The sequence below is a fragment of the Ylistrum balloti genome, unplaced genomic scaffold (assembly GCF_031769215.1).
Source record: "Ylistrum balloti isolate Yb309-2 unplaced genomic scaffold, AGI_CSIRO_Ybal_v1 Utg369602, whole genome shotgun sequence".
In the NCBI taxonomy this organism is placed as follows: Eukaryota; Metazoa; Mollusca; class Bivalvia; order Pectinida; family Pectinidae; genus Ylistrum; species Ylistrum balloti.
The window spans coordinates 530,530-544,820 of NW_026781882.1; the positions used below are offsets into that span (position 1 = coordinate 530,530).

The following is a 14,291-nucleotide window of genomic DNA, read 5'->3' on the forward strand; positions in this document are numbered from 1 at the left end:
TCAAAAACTTTGTTTTCGTCTGCACATGCAGGTGTTTTAGCAACTGGGTGACAAACTATTGTTTTGTATTTTTAATTTCCAGTAGTTTCATTGGAAACTACAATAGAATCGGTAGAAAACAGATTTAGTATTTTTTAATTTCAGGAATCAGACGTTCAGTCTTTGATACAGCTATTACACTTCAAAAATAGCAAGAATCGTACCACCACATGTTGCACGATTTTTCATGTATGATTACTGCTCTTTTTGTCGTTAAACGGAGTTATATTTCACATACAATATCATGAAAAATAGGAAGTTGTTATAACACAACCATATTTTGTGGTACTTATATCAAATAGTTGAAGTTTTATGTTTTATAAGATCTTCTCTTTAATTGACATTACCAACGTGTAAAATATGTTCTGAAATAAGGAGAGGCCAATTAAGTTGTCCTGTCATCTTAAAATTTAAATCAGCCTCTTCATTTTTTCTCTTTCTCTTTTTTTATTTCCTTAGGATGGGCCAACATAATATTGACATTGTTAATTCATGGAATATTATAAGCCCATGGTTAATTGTTGAAAATTACTAATTGTTCTCTGCTCCCAGGATATTCCCTACAGTCGGAGAGAATGAACAGTATACTTGTTGTTAATGGAATATTCCCCAACTTCAATGTTACACGTGGTCGCCTTTTGAACATCAACCAAAAGCTATGTAATTATGCACCCATGAAATAGCAATTATTTAATTGAACTATAGACCTTTGATCCTTTTTATGAAAATGCATAATTAGTAAAACTGGCAATGACTCGCTCACATGATGATCAAAAACATCTGGACCCTGATTCAATTAAAAACATTCTTTAACAAGACTTACATACTGAACTGGTCAGTTGTGTTGGATGGACTACACCAGAAGAACTGTTTTCTGGGGCAGATGATCACTTGGTGTTGAAATGGAACCTGAACACAAATGAGACGACAACACTGGTCAAGTTGCCTGATGAAGTGTTTCCCACAGATATGCACTGGTTTCCAAAGGCTGCTGGAGGAGGCAAAAAGGCAGTATCTGACCTGTTTGTTCTGACATCAACAGATGGTAATTTTCAAGTTTTCAGCTTTAGGATCAATACAGTATTGATGTTTAAACAACACAGATTACTTATGAACATGCTTGATGTACATAAATGATTATTCTGCTTTATGTTGTTTGAATACAAATGAACGTATCTCAGTTTCGTATGGATTTAATGCACATCCAAAAACTGTCAAATTATCCTTTGAACAGACATTGTGATGTCCATTGTCCATTTTTGACATGTTATTAAATCCTTCTTTGGTATTATCAAAATTTTGATCCAAGTTATGTAATCCAAATTGGCCAAGATTTCAAGCTAGTCTTCTGAATGAAGATGATTATCTTGTCCTAGTTATTTTATGACTTTAATAATCATCACTGATTGGATGTTAGATTTAAAAATTATACTTTACAGTCAGGGACACCATTTTGATCACTTCTGTGTTGTAATCCAGTAAGTTAAATGTCTTCATGATTTATCAAAAATCAATGTACATTTATCTCATATCCAGAAACATTTTAATTTGAACAGGAAAGTTTCACCTAATCAGTAAGACTGGCCGCGTTGAGAAAAGTGTGGAAGCACATAAAGGTGCTGTGCTGGCAGGGAGATGGAGCTTTGATGGGTCAGCCTTTGTTACAGGTACTATATACAGTGTCACATTTCCTATACTTAGTGTGATTGTATGATGCTGCAATACCATGTTAACTAATTTTTTATTTCCTTAGAAGCTACATGCTTGTAATCAGTGCAGAAAATCCTATTACAGTATATAATGAAATTAATTTGTTATTGACATGAAAAAACATACGATGCGATAAGAATTGGGGAAAAGTTTAACTTGTATTAGAAGTTTTACCTCTTTCATTGCCAGCGGGTGAAGATGGTGCTGTAAAGATCTGGTCTAGAAGCGGAATGCTGAGATCAACACTCACACAGAACAGTGAGTCACTTAGTACTACATAATGTCTAGACAAGTGTCTTTATGCACAGCTTCAATATTATTACTTTGATTCCTGTTTCAATAGGCAGTAAAATCCTGAATAGATCACTGTTAAAATCTTCTGTTTAGTAAAAATTTAACAAAAGTTAATTGCATTACTTGTTACAGAACTCAGAAGTTAACCTGAATTAATCTGAACCATTAGTACTAGTTGAGCTACTTCAACAAATTATTTTGAAAACTGTCCAATGATTTTCTATTTAATATGATATTTTCAAGTGTCATTTAACATTACATTATAAAATTAAGTGTGTTGGTTTTCTATCCTTCGTTTGTAATTTATATTTTTAACTTTCTGTGACAGGTATGTCTGTATATGGTGTTGCATGGGGACCAGATTCAGACTCTGTGCTTTTTACTAACGGCAAACAGCTGGTCATCAAATCTATGCAAGCCAATGCTAAGCCAACAATGGTATGACTAATCAGAATTAATGACAAGTGTTAGGTGTTAATGTGATGAATAATGTCAAATTGCATATTGGTATCATATAAAGAGTTATATGTTGAACAAAATGCAGTGAAGAGACAAATATTTATTTTTAGATTTGTTGATGTCTTGGATATTTTCATCCTTTTTGAGATACCTACTGTTGTCTTAGGGCTAAATAAAGAATGGATAATGATAGAAATGTAGGGCTGAAGATTATATCCCGACATAGAAAAAATGATCTCTGGGATCTGATACTCTTTAGACTGTGTTATCATTGTAACTGACATTGAAGCTAATCAGCTTATACAAAATATATAAGTGAGATATTTGACATCAATACTTGGCACTATAACAATTACAGTTTCTAGTTCACAGACTTTATGTGTCATGTACTTTGTATACCCGGTACATTTTATGGTAATCTACATTTTTATTTAAGTAGGGTTTATATTTTCAACTATAAAAGCTGTCTTGATTTGTTATAGTGGCGAGCCCATGATGGAGTGATTCTGGTGGTGGACTGGAATCCTGTCAATAATCTTATCATATCAGGGGCAGAGGATTGTCGCTACAAGGTGGGTGACATCAGCTTCATCTTTTAGAAACACAGAAATACATCTGTAAAGTGGAAAGTAACAGCTTTATATTAACATGTTTCTTGAACCTGTTGAGGACATATGTCTGTCACACTACCAAATGTTAAAGAAGAATTCATATCGAACTTGTACAATTTACATCAGTTTTTACTGGAAATTAAAATTATAATGCATATGTTATCTGCAAAATATTTATGATTTATAATAGAAAATAGTGGAAGAGATAAAAGAAATTTGATAATGTTTACAAGGTTTGGAAACTTTGATTATTTTAACAGGTTTGGGATACTTATGGTCGTGTGATGTACAACAGTTTCCAGCATGACTACCCAATTACATCCTTAGCTTGGACACCAGATGGAGAACTTTTTGCTGTTGGCTCCTTCAACACTCTTAGATTATGTGACCAGGCTGGGGTAGGTAGAAGGCAATTAGTCTGTAGTCAGGATATAAAACAGGTCTAGTAAAAGTCGCCTCTATAGTCGTAAACTAATTCTGAAATATTTGCTAGAAAACAGCTTCTTTGAAATATTTGTTGAACTGTTAAAAATAAGATACTGTTATTAAGTATAAGAGGAGCCAGCTGTTTATTCTGACACATGTGACACAGTTAGTAATGATCGGATAAGACAAGTTGACAAAATATGCAGATAACATCTTTTCTGGTAGTTTTGTGTAGAAATGAGATTACAGTGTTATGGTGGATTTGAAAAGTTGATTTTCAGACATGTTCCCATGTAACTTTGCCTTTTTTGTTATCAGTGGTCGTATGCCTTAGAGAAGCCTAATACAGGCAGTCTGTTCAAGCTTTCATGGTCAAGTGATGGCACCCAAGTGGCTGGATCTGGAGGGAACGGTCAGGTCCTCATAGCACATGTCATAGAGAAGTAGGTATCATCTGTAACATCTTGTCAGAGCTGATAATCTGTCAACTGAAGTAGATTTAACTAACATTCATTGTGATGGAGTTATAAATCTAATTTTGCAGCCTTAGCTATATTTAGTACTATAAATCAGTTTTTAGGCTGAATGATTTGAGATTCAAGTTTTTATTGAAAGTAACAAGTACAAAATGTCCTAAAACCAGAATGATTTAAAAATTTTATCTTTCAAATTTGTTTGAAAAATGTCAGTTTTGCAGTTATTTCATTTAAGTGTTTAAAATACACATCTTTTTGTGGATTTTGAATTTTAGAATTCTTTGGCAACTCCAGCTTATGGTGATTTCCAGGATGTTTATTAATTGTTTTGAAGTTCAAGTTAGCTTAGATATTACTTACAAGGCACTACAGCATGATGTTTATTTTCTTTACAGACGTTTGGAGTGGAAGAATTTTGAGGCATCAGTGACGGGGAGTAAACAAGTACATGTCAGAAATGTAATGAATGATGCAGTAGAATCTCTGGACTTCCGTGATAGAATCATCAAACTGTCGCTGTCATTCAATCACTTAGTCGTGGCGACGTCCACACAATGTTACATATACAGGTGGGTATGTTTCCAAAATAACCTTGTTGTGTCGGAGTTGATGTAATGTAGATAAGTCACATAATTTCTATAAAGGACAGAGAACTCTCACTCTGACAAATAACTCAACAAGTATATTCAATTCCATTTTTTTTGTTGGGAAATAAGTTTGTCTCCGCTTTTTTGTAAAGTGTTTGGTAGCTAGAAGTAGAGAACTTGAACTTGAAAAGGGATGCATTTGTAAGAGAAACTTAATTAAAGCTACTAAGAAGGAGATAAAATAACATTAAATGTATAATGGACTACCATTTTGATGCAGAATCTAACAGATTTTTGTCTTGTTTTATTGTGTTAGTGTAAAGAATTGGAACACACCAATGATATTTGACCTTAAGGAAGGCAATGTGTCACTGATTTTACAGTCAGACAAGTGAGTACACTACATGATTCGTAAAGATGTTTTTTTTTATTTAGTTGAGAGTTTTAGATGCTTGAAATAGATCTTTTCTGAACAATTGTTAGCACTTCCCACAACCTTGTAAACAAGGTTATCCAATATGTTGCATATTCTGTATTCATCAGTGGAATAATTAATTATATCTACCAAATTAGCCTTTACAGACATATGAAAGATTTTATGAATGAAAACTTGCCCTTGTAAAGCAAAAATAAAACCTGCCATTCTGGTAAAAAGATCTACCAAACTTCACAACTAATTCAGAAACTATTTTGATTCTACCCATAGGTATGTTCCTGGTTACATATTACATTCTATAATGTATGGAACATCAGTGTTCCATCAAAATAACAACCTTCATATTTTTTCCATCAACTCAGACAATTTTTTTTAAAAAAGTCTTTGATTTCGCTTACCTACTTATGATTTGATGTAAATTATCATTAAAACTCTATGCTAAGTAATGGTAAATATTGCCTTATTTTCTGTACAGGCATTTCCTGCTGGTGGACAATGCAGGCATTTATGTCTACTCGTATGATGGGCGACTTGTGTGTTCACCTCGGTACACGGGCATGCGAGCAGACATCCTTAATTACCAGACAGTCTCAATCAGTAATGACACAATAGCCATACGAGACAAGGCTGACGAAAAAGGTAGGGAAGGGATCAAAGGCATTGTGCATTCATGAAAAATAATCATTTCTGAACTGAAGATGAAATTAAATCTTGATATTAGAAATAGAAGATCAGAGTTGTATAAATTTTAGAGACGGTACTATATATGACTTAACGATTAAAGTAAACAATAATCATAATTTGTTGGGTTAATTTTCTTTAATTGCCATGAAATCTTGTGGTTGATACTGAGTTTACTTTAATTTCAGTGATATATGTATTTGATGCTCAAAACGGAAAACCTCTTGGAGATGGCAAACCAATAACTCACAAGGTAGGATTCGAAATTTTTAGATCATCTAAGACAAAGTCTCATGGTGACCTATTGCGATCACTTTGGCGTCGTGCATCAGTGTCCCTTAACAATTTAACATTTTTCTCAAAAACCCCAGAACCAATTTCAATGAAATTTCCCTGGCCTGTGATGAACCATAATAGCTAATGATACAGACCCCACCCCACAGGGCCTGAAGGATGACAGTTTGATGGTATGCCCATATTGATCCTATCTAACCCTCGCTCACTGATGGATAGAGACAAAAGGGGGCAAATTGACTCAGATTTTAACGATCTTTTCATCAACACCCAGATATGGTGGAAGCAAATTGTCTCTATGGATGGAAGCATCTATATGAGCAAAATAGTTTTTGAGCATAATTTGTAAAATTCCATTGGAAATATAGTTGAAACTCATTTCAACATCGCTTGAGTCAAAATTCCATTTGAGGCAAAATTATTTCAAGTTCCGATTATTTCCCTACTATTTCTGTGTAATTTTAGTTTGGATGACTCAAATTTCAGTGCTAAAATATTTACAATAACAGAGTTTATAACATAAAAGTTATGTTTTAAATTACAGAATAAACCATAGGAAAAGCATCAAAGACGTTACGGCTTGGACGACTTTATAATTAATAAAAAAACATTAAACACTGCACACACATCTTGCTTATTGAAGTCCTGTCATTCTACCTTGAAACAACTTGCCTGTCTCTCCAAACATATAAACATTTACAGCATTCACATGCGTGTAATCAGTTGATAACGAGTATGTATTGTTTGTAGCTAGAGGTGATGGAGATTGCCCTGGACCAGTGTGGACCAGCCACAGAACGACGTCTAGCCATCATCGACAAAAATCGAGACTTGTATCTCACCCCTGTTAGAGTGTTTGGTACGGAACGAAAGAGCAACAAATTAGGTAGGTTGAGCTAGCGTCCATATTGTTAACAGGAAACCTTATTGGTAGTAATATTACCGGGAGTTTTTAAAAGGGTTTCAATAGATGACAATGTATCAGAATAGGAAGGTCTCATTGTATTGACAATGAACTGTGTATTTATTCTAACAATTTGAATACTTAGGTAATATGATCCAGTCATTAGCATGGAATGATGCCTCCAACATGCTGGCAGCACTGGCTGATGGGAAGTTTACTGTATGGTATTACCCGAACACCATCTACGTTGACAGAGATTTGGCTTCTAAAACCATCTTTGAAAAAGAGGCAAGGTAATGTTGCTCTATGGTTTCGTAATGAAAAAGAAACAGTATTGTTTTTCATGAAAAAATCAGGCAATTCAATGAAATTATCAGCCTTAACTCTGAAGTAAACAAATTTGAAATGTAATGAAATTTTGAATCCACAGCATTTGTGTTTAACTCCTGTTATACTTCTAAATTGAGATACAAACATCTGTTTTGCAGCGAGTTTGGCAAGAATCCTCAGCTGATTCAGTTCAATGGTAATCATGTGATCATTCGACGAGCAGAAGGGTCGATTGTCAGCACGTCCATATCTCCTCACCCCTGTATACTTCACTCCTATGTACAGTCAGGTCGCTGGGGAGATGCAGTGCGGCTCTGTCGTTTTGTCAAGGTAAGGCTGATCAGGCTAGAATAAAATGTAAATATCCCTTTTATTTTCATAAACTTCTGGTAATAAATTCTACTTATATAGAGCAAATTATTGATGTATCTCCAGGTATGTTGTAAACATTAGAAAATTATAGCAGAACTGTGTTCAGCTCTGAGGTGACCTTGTGAATATGATATTTTTCTCATTAAATTGTTTTTCCAATTTCTAGGATGAGAATTTGTGGTCATGTCTGGCTGCTATGTCAGCATATGCTAAAGAACTGAACACTGCAGAGATAGCCTATGCTGCTATCAAAGAGGTGAGCTAGTCTGTTAGTTATTTCTTACATATATTGTGAAATATCACAACTTTATGTGAATATGTTGGCATTTAAGTATAAATTTATTCATATTGGTATAATACTCAGTGATAGAAAATATTGTAAATTACTTCATTTTAGTGAGATTTTGATTTAATTTATCAAATTTGATCACAAACACTAAATTTTAACAAATAATTTCCAGTGCATTTCACTTTCGGGGAATAAAAAGTATCATTCGATTCATCAATTCAAAAATTAAGACATGAAAGAGCAGATGTAGCTCATGGGATAATTATCAGTGGTAATACAGTTGTTTACAGAAATAAAAGTTGGTCTAGTTTCCTACAATCTGGCATCAAGACATTTATTGGCTTTTGAGCCATAAATTTGATATTTTCATGTCTAGTATCTACCATTTATATACTAAAACCAGAACTTTAATATTTCATGGATGTCAGTTTAGTTCCATTTATGAAAATTACTGATATACATTCAATGTGCCTTAAAGTATATTTACATTCAATATGCCTTAAAGTATACTTACATTCAATGTGCCTTAAAGCGTTGGCGAATATTAATTTTTGCATCACAACATTGACCTCATCACAGTGTAGTTATACTCTCAAGAAGAAAACACTACACTATCTCTAATAGTCCTGAACTAAATATGAAAAATAGTACTTGGAAGAATTGAAATAATAATTCTGAAAACAATTTTGTTAAATGATGCATGAGATATGTTACAAATCTTATATTGTTATGACCTTATGAAAATGATAAAAGTAATTTATTAATCTACCATATTGTAAAAATAAATTGTTCTGATTTTGGTTTTTCATAATGAAATAGTATCTGTAGGTGTTTAGGCATGCCTCATTACAAGTTTAGTCATCAGCTTTGTATGGTAGACATCATAAGGTATTATTCATTGATGATGTTTCATCATATTTTTAAGGCTGAGAAAGTGCAGTTTATTGTGAACATCAAGGATATTCCAGTAAAGGAAGCAAGGAATGCAGAGATGGCGTTATTGTGTGGTAACCAACAAGACGCAGAGGCTATCCTTCTACAAGCAGGGCTTATCTTTAGGGCCATTATGCTTAACATCCAGCTGTACAACTGGGATAGGTAAGTGATACAACAGGAGCTAAGAAAAATTCAGTTTAGCATTTCTTACGGGATTACTTTCAATAGATTAGCAGAATGGTATTATCTAGACCTCTGATGAGAACCAGGTTAGCTTGGTGATGAAAGACAATATTTTTCAAATTAAGATGTGGTAAGAAAGTCTTACTTATGGCTGAAAATGACATGAGAAGAAAGAGTTACCAAGTATAATTGAGGGAGAACAAAGTTTGTCATTCTGAGGCTAAGATTTTGTAACATCCAAGTTTTTGCAGCCAGAACTTTAGTTGGTGGTTTAGATACAGAATACCTCTACGGTTTAAAAACAGATCTGATATACCTCTGTCTCAGGTACAGGATTTTATTAAACGTCCTTATATTGGGTATTATTGTCTGATTGTCTATACATCCAGAATTAGTAGTCCTCCAGTACAGCTGGAAATGTCAGCTATCACAGTTGTTTTAGGTATTACAATTGTCTCTTGTTAGATGTTAGCCTGCTGCTAGGCTCTCTACATCCAAGTCTTCAAGTATTTCTACTGGTGATGGTTGGAAATATATTGGACCTAGTGTATTTGATCTACCTATAAATATATATTGAACATTTTCAAGGAAAAATTGATTTAGCTTTTGATCTGGTGTGAAATAAAAATTGCTTTTGCGATGTTATTTGAGATATTTCAGTGATGGTAGTGATGAAGTATTGAGATATTTCAGTGATAATAGTGATGAAGTATTGAGATATTTCAGTGATGATAGTGATGAAGTATTGAGATATATCAGTGATGATAGTGATGAAGTATTGAGATACATCAGTGATGATAGTGATGAAGTATTGAGATATTTCAGTGATGATAGTGATGAAGTATTGAGATATATCAGTGATGATAGTGATGAAGTATTGAGATATATCAGTGATGATAGTGATGAAGTATTGAGATATTTCAGTGATGATAGTGATGAAGTATTGAGATATATCAGTGATGATAGTGATGAAGTATTGAGATATATCAGTGATGATAGTGATGAAGTATTGAGATATTTCAGTGATGATAGTGATGAAGTATTGAGATATTTCAGTGATGATAGTGATGAAGTATTGAGATATATCAGTGATGATAGTGATGAAGTGTTGAGATATATCAGTGATGATAGTGATGAAGTGTTGAGATATATCAGTGATGATAGTGATGAAGTGTTGAGATATATCAGTGATGATAGTGATGAAGTATTGAGATATATCAGTGATGATAGTGATGAAGTATTGAGATATTTCAGTGATGATAGTGATGAAGTATTGAGATATTTCAGTGATGATAGTGATGAAGTATTGAGATACATCAGTGATGATAGTGATGAAGTATTGAGATACATCAGTGATGATAGTGATGAAGTATTGAGATACTTCAGTGATGATAGTGATGAAGTATTGAGATATACCGGTGATGGTAGTGATGAAGTATTGAGATATATCGGTGATGATAGTGATGAAGTATTGAGATATATCGGTGATGATAGTGATGAAGTATTGAGATATATCTGTGATGATAGTGATGAAGTATTGAGATATATCGGTGATGATAGTGATGAAGTATTGAGATATATCGGTGATGATAGTGATGAAGTATTGAGATATATCGGTGATGATAGTGATGAAGTATTGAGATATATCGGTGATGATAGTGATGAAGTATTGAGATATATCGGTGATGATAGTGATGAAGTATTGAGATATATCGGTGATGATAGTGATGAAGTATTGAGATATATCGGTGATGATAGTGATGAAGTATTGAGATATATCGGTGATGATAGTGATGAAGTATTGAGATATATCAGTGATGATAGTGATGAAGTATTGAGATATATCCGTGATGATAGTGATGAAGTATTGAGATATATCCGTGATGATAGTGATGAAGTATTGAGATATATCCGTGATGATAGTGATGAAGTATTGAGATATGTCAGTGATGATAGTGATGAAGTATTGAGATATGTCAGTGATGATAGTGATGAAGTATTGAGATATGTCAGTGATGATAGTGATGAAGTATTGAGATATGTCAGTGATGATAGTGATGAAGTATTGAGATATATCAGTGATGATAGTGATGAAGTATTGAGATATATCAGTGATGGTAGTGATGAAGTATTGAGATATATCAGTGATGATAGTGATGAAGTATTGAGATATATCAGTGATGATAGTGATGAAGTATTGAGATATATCAGTGATGGTAGTGATGAAGTATTGAGATATATCAGTGATGATAGTGATGAAGTATTGAGATATATCAGTGATGATAATGATGAAGCACTGTTTTATTTAAAGATTATCTTTCTTTTATACAGGGCTTTAGAGTTGGCAGTAAAGCATAAAACACATGTAGATACTGTACTAGGATACAGACAGAAATACCTCGTCAGGTTTGAAAAGAAAGAAAACAACAAACGCTATCTACAGTATATGGAAGGGGTGAGTTTTTAATTTCAGTTCAGTGAATGAGCTACAATGATTAGTTATATAGTGTTACTAGGGGATGGACTGTATATTTGCACTTTGCCAATCAATGTGCACTTTCTCTTGTACAATTGGCTGTAGCTAGCTAATACCTTTCAGGATTGCTTATTGACCTTGTTAAAATTACATGTGCAGCATACAGTATGTGTGCTTTGTTCCTTTGTTCATATAGTGATTCAAATTTGAAGAACCCAAAGAATTGTGTACAATATCGACCTTTTGAAACCTCACATTTTTCTTGTCCAAAATTTCTTGATTTAGTGTCTCTAGGGGTTAAAGCAACAACATTACAATATGTTATTGGTTTTATCAACAGATTGAGGTGGACTGGGAGAAAATTGAGGCTAAAATGGACATGGAATACCAGAAGGAAAGAGAAAGGCCAACAGTTACATCCACAGCTGGGTCAGCTAAGCAACGACAGCCACGCCATGAAACATAGAAATAATTATTTTAGTTCAAACCTTACACTTGTGACACAGAACAATGTTTATGGCTTAAGCATTATAGACGATGAAACAGCATCAATTTCCAATTTTAAGAAAAGAAAAATATCATCAATTTATATTATTTTAAAGTTCATGGAAATAAATTGTATTCTTTTTCGAGGACTGGAAATTAGCTGAAATAGTATCTCAATATTGATAAATACATGAAAAACTTCAATATTTATTAAGTTCTTTATCAGCTTTTTGGCTGTTGAGTCCAGATACACATCAAGTATATTTTTGTAGCATTTCTATCTTTGCCAAGGTTTTTCCTAACTCTAAAGTCACTTAGATGGTGTGAACACTGCCAGGGAAGGGAGATGGAAATGCTGATGTTCCTGCATTGGTGTTTTAATGTTTCATGATCAGTGATACAATAAACTGATATATCCAGTAGTAGAAAGGATCTGTGAACTTGGTAATGTTATCTATGTCCATCCTTTTCCATTCTGAATTAATGTCATTTAGTGTGCAAAATCAATCTTTTAGGAATTTTCAAGACAGAAAGATAAATAGCTAGAATATCTTTGATGAAATTGTATTTCAGGGTTCCAAGGTCAAGGTCAACATAACTTTCGCATTTCGTTTTCTTTTCCTGAAATTACGAAAGAATGCTTTGGCTTGAGATTAAAACATGCAATGGATGAGTGTTCAAGAAAGGTTGTGTATTGTTTTAGTAGTCATAAAGAACTGGAGCCCTGTAGGGCATGAGACTTGTAATAATTGGTATTATTATTTATTTGAATATTTCTAGAAATTGTAACTTTTCTCAAATTGGTCTTTTCTGGAAGTATTTTTATCTTAATATATGAAATATGTAATTGGTTCACAACAAAACACCATTATAGTGTAGAACTCCGTCCTTTGTTTTAGATATTGAAACATTTTGTGAATCTTTTCCTATGCAAATGTTACTGTATATGTATGACATGGCACCTCTATTTATATGAAGTCTGGTTACATATTAATTCATTTGTTTGACTGTTAGTGATTTCATTTGTTAATTATACATAGTCATATCAGAAAAAATTTTCAAATTCAGTACTGTATGTACTTGTACTTTGTGTGTGGAAGTTGTTGTTAGTGGCAGAATAATACTCCATTTTTCTGGAGTAGAGCAGAATCTACTTTAGTAGCAGTGTGCATCAAGTGGTTTCATACGACCTTAAGATCATGCCATGAGTTTGAAAATGTTCAAATTCAAATTTTACATACTGTAATAGAAAATTAAGTATTCGGGTCAGTAGTAATGTATCAGAATGAATTCAGAGTCTGGGGTTTGTGTGCCACAAATCATCCTCTGTCATATAGGCCTGAAAAAAATCTGCAGTCGAAAAAAAGAAGGGATTTTATAATGTGTAGGCACTTATTCAAAGAAGTGTTTGTTTCAAAGATTTTTTTTATCGTGTACTGTGATAACTTCTTTTGTTAAGTGCTGTCAGATACAAAAGCGTGTGAATCATGTATATATATATAGTATTTGGTTGTGAATGTTTAGGTGATGACTTTCAATTTCTGTATGAAAGAAACAGGATCAAGAATTCAATACATTCCGTCCACTGATATAATTTGAACACATAGAAAATATACGCCTTTGTTGGAACTGGGTACATTCTGTAGATAAACCTTGTTCATCAGGATATTTATCATTATGTACAATCTGCAATGGTAATGAAAACCAAATTTCCACAAAAATGTTGAGCAAGTATTTCTGTTTTTTTTTTTTTTTTCCCCAGTGTTATTTGACATCCAAACAAGAGTAGGTAATTATATGTACCCTTCAATGACTCTTCACTGGATATTTTTTAATGATGACAAGGTTTTACTGTAGTTCTGAGAACCTCTGTTTGTCATGATAACAAGCTGTTTAATATGTAAGTGAACATTAATTATTTTGTGAACAATATAAAAATGACATTAAAATATTTTTAATTAAAAAAGAAATAAACACATTTGTTTGTATTTTTTGTGACTTGTTTCTTCTTTAATTTATATCATCTGTGTTTACAATAGCTATACATTCTTGTCCTGTATTTTCAGGTCAGAATTACTTTAATCTATATCATCTGTGTTGTTTACAATAGCTATACATTCTTGTCCTGTATTTTCAGGTCAGAATTACTTTAATCTATATCATCTGTGTTGTTTACAATAGCTATACATTCTTGTCCTGTATTTTCAGGTCAGAATTACTTTAATTTATATCATCTGTGTTTACAATAGCTATACATTCTTGTCCTGTATTTTCAGGTCAGAATTACTTTCTATCCAGCAAA

At 33.1% G+C, this 14,291-nt stretch overlaps 1 protein-coding gene across 1 annotated transcript; it reads left to right on the plus strand.

Annotated features, from left to right (window-relative positions):
- The first annotated feature begins 867 nt into the window (after positions 1-867).
- Positions 868-13,982, plus strand: LOC132546053 (intraflagellar transport protein 80 homolog). The gene is made up of 18 exons (XM_060209751.1): positions 868-1,084; positions 1,596-1,706; positions 1,939-2,007; positions 2,372-2,481; positions 2,985-3,074; positions 3,374-3,511; positions 3,858-3,982; positions 4,411-4,584; positions 4,919-4,993; positions 5,514-5,677; positions 5,908-5,972; positions 6,764-6,899; positions 7,063-7,210; positions 7,406-7,577; positions 7,786-7,875; positions 8,834-9,006; positions 11,359-11,482; positions 11,844-13,982. Exons 1-18 carry the CDS (start codon positions 1,009-1,011, stop codon positions 11,967-11,969), a joined length of 2,166 nt encoding a protein of 721 aa, XP_060065734.1. The 5' UTR covers positions 868-1,008; the 3' UTR covers positions 11,970-13,982.
- The last annotated feature ends 309 nt before the right edge of the window (positions 13,983-14,291 follow it).

Excerpts from the sequence above, each read along its gene's own strand:
- LOC132546053 (XM_060209751.1), top strand. The coding sequence starts at position 1,009 with ATGCACTGGTTTCCAAAGGCTGCTGGAGGAGGCAAAAAGGCAGTATCT. Across the intron at positions 2,008-2,371 it reads ATCAACACTCACACAGAACA|GTATGTCTGTATATGGTGTT; the intron begins GTGAGTCACTTA and ends TTTCTGTGACAG. Across the intron at positions 7,578-7,785 it reads GGCTCTGTCGTTTTGTCAAG|GATGAGAATTTGTGGTCATG; the intron begins GTAAGGCTGATC and ends TCCAATTTCTAG.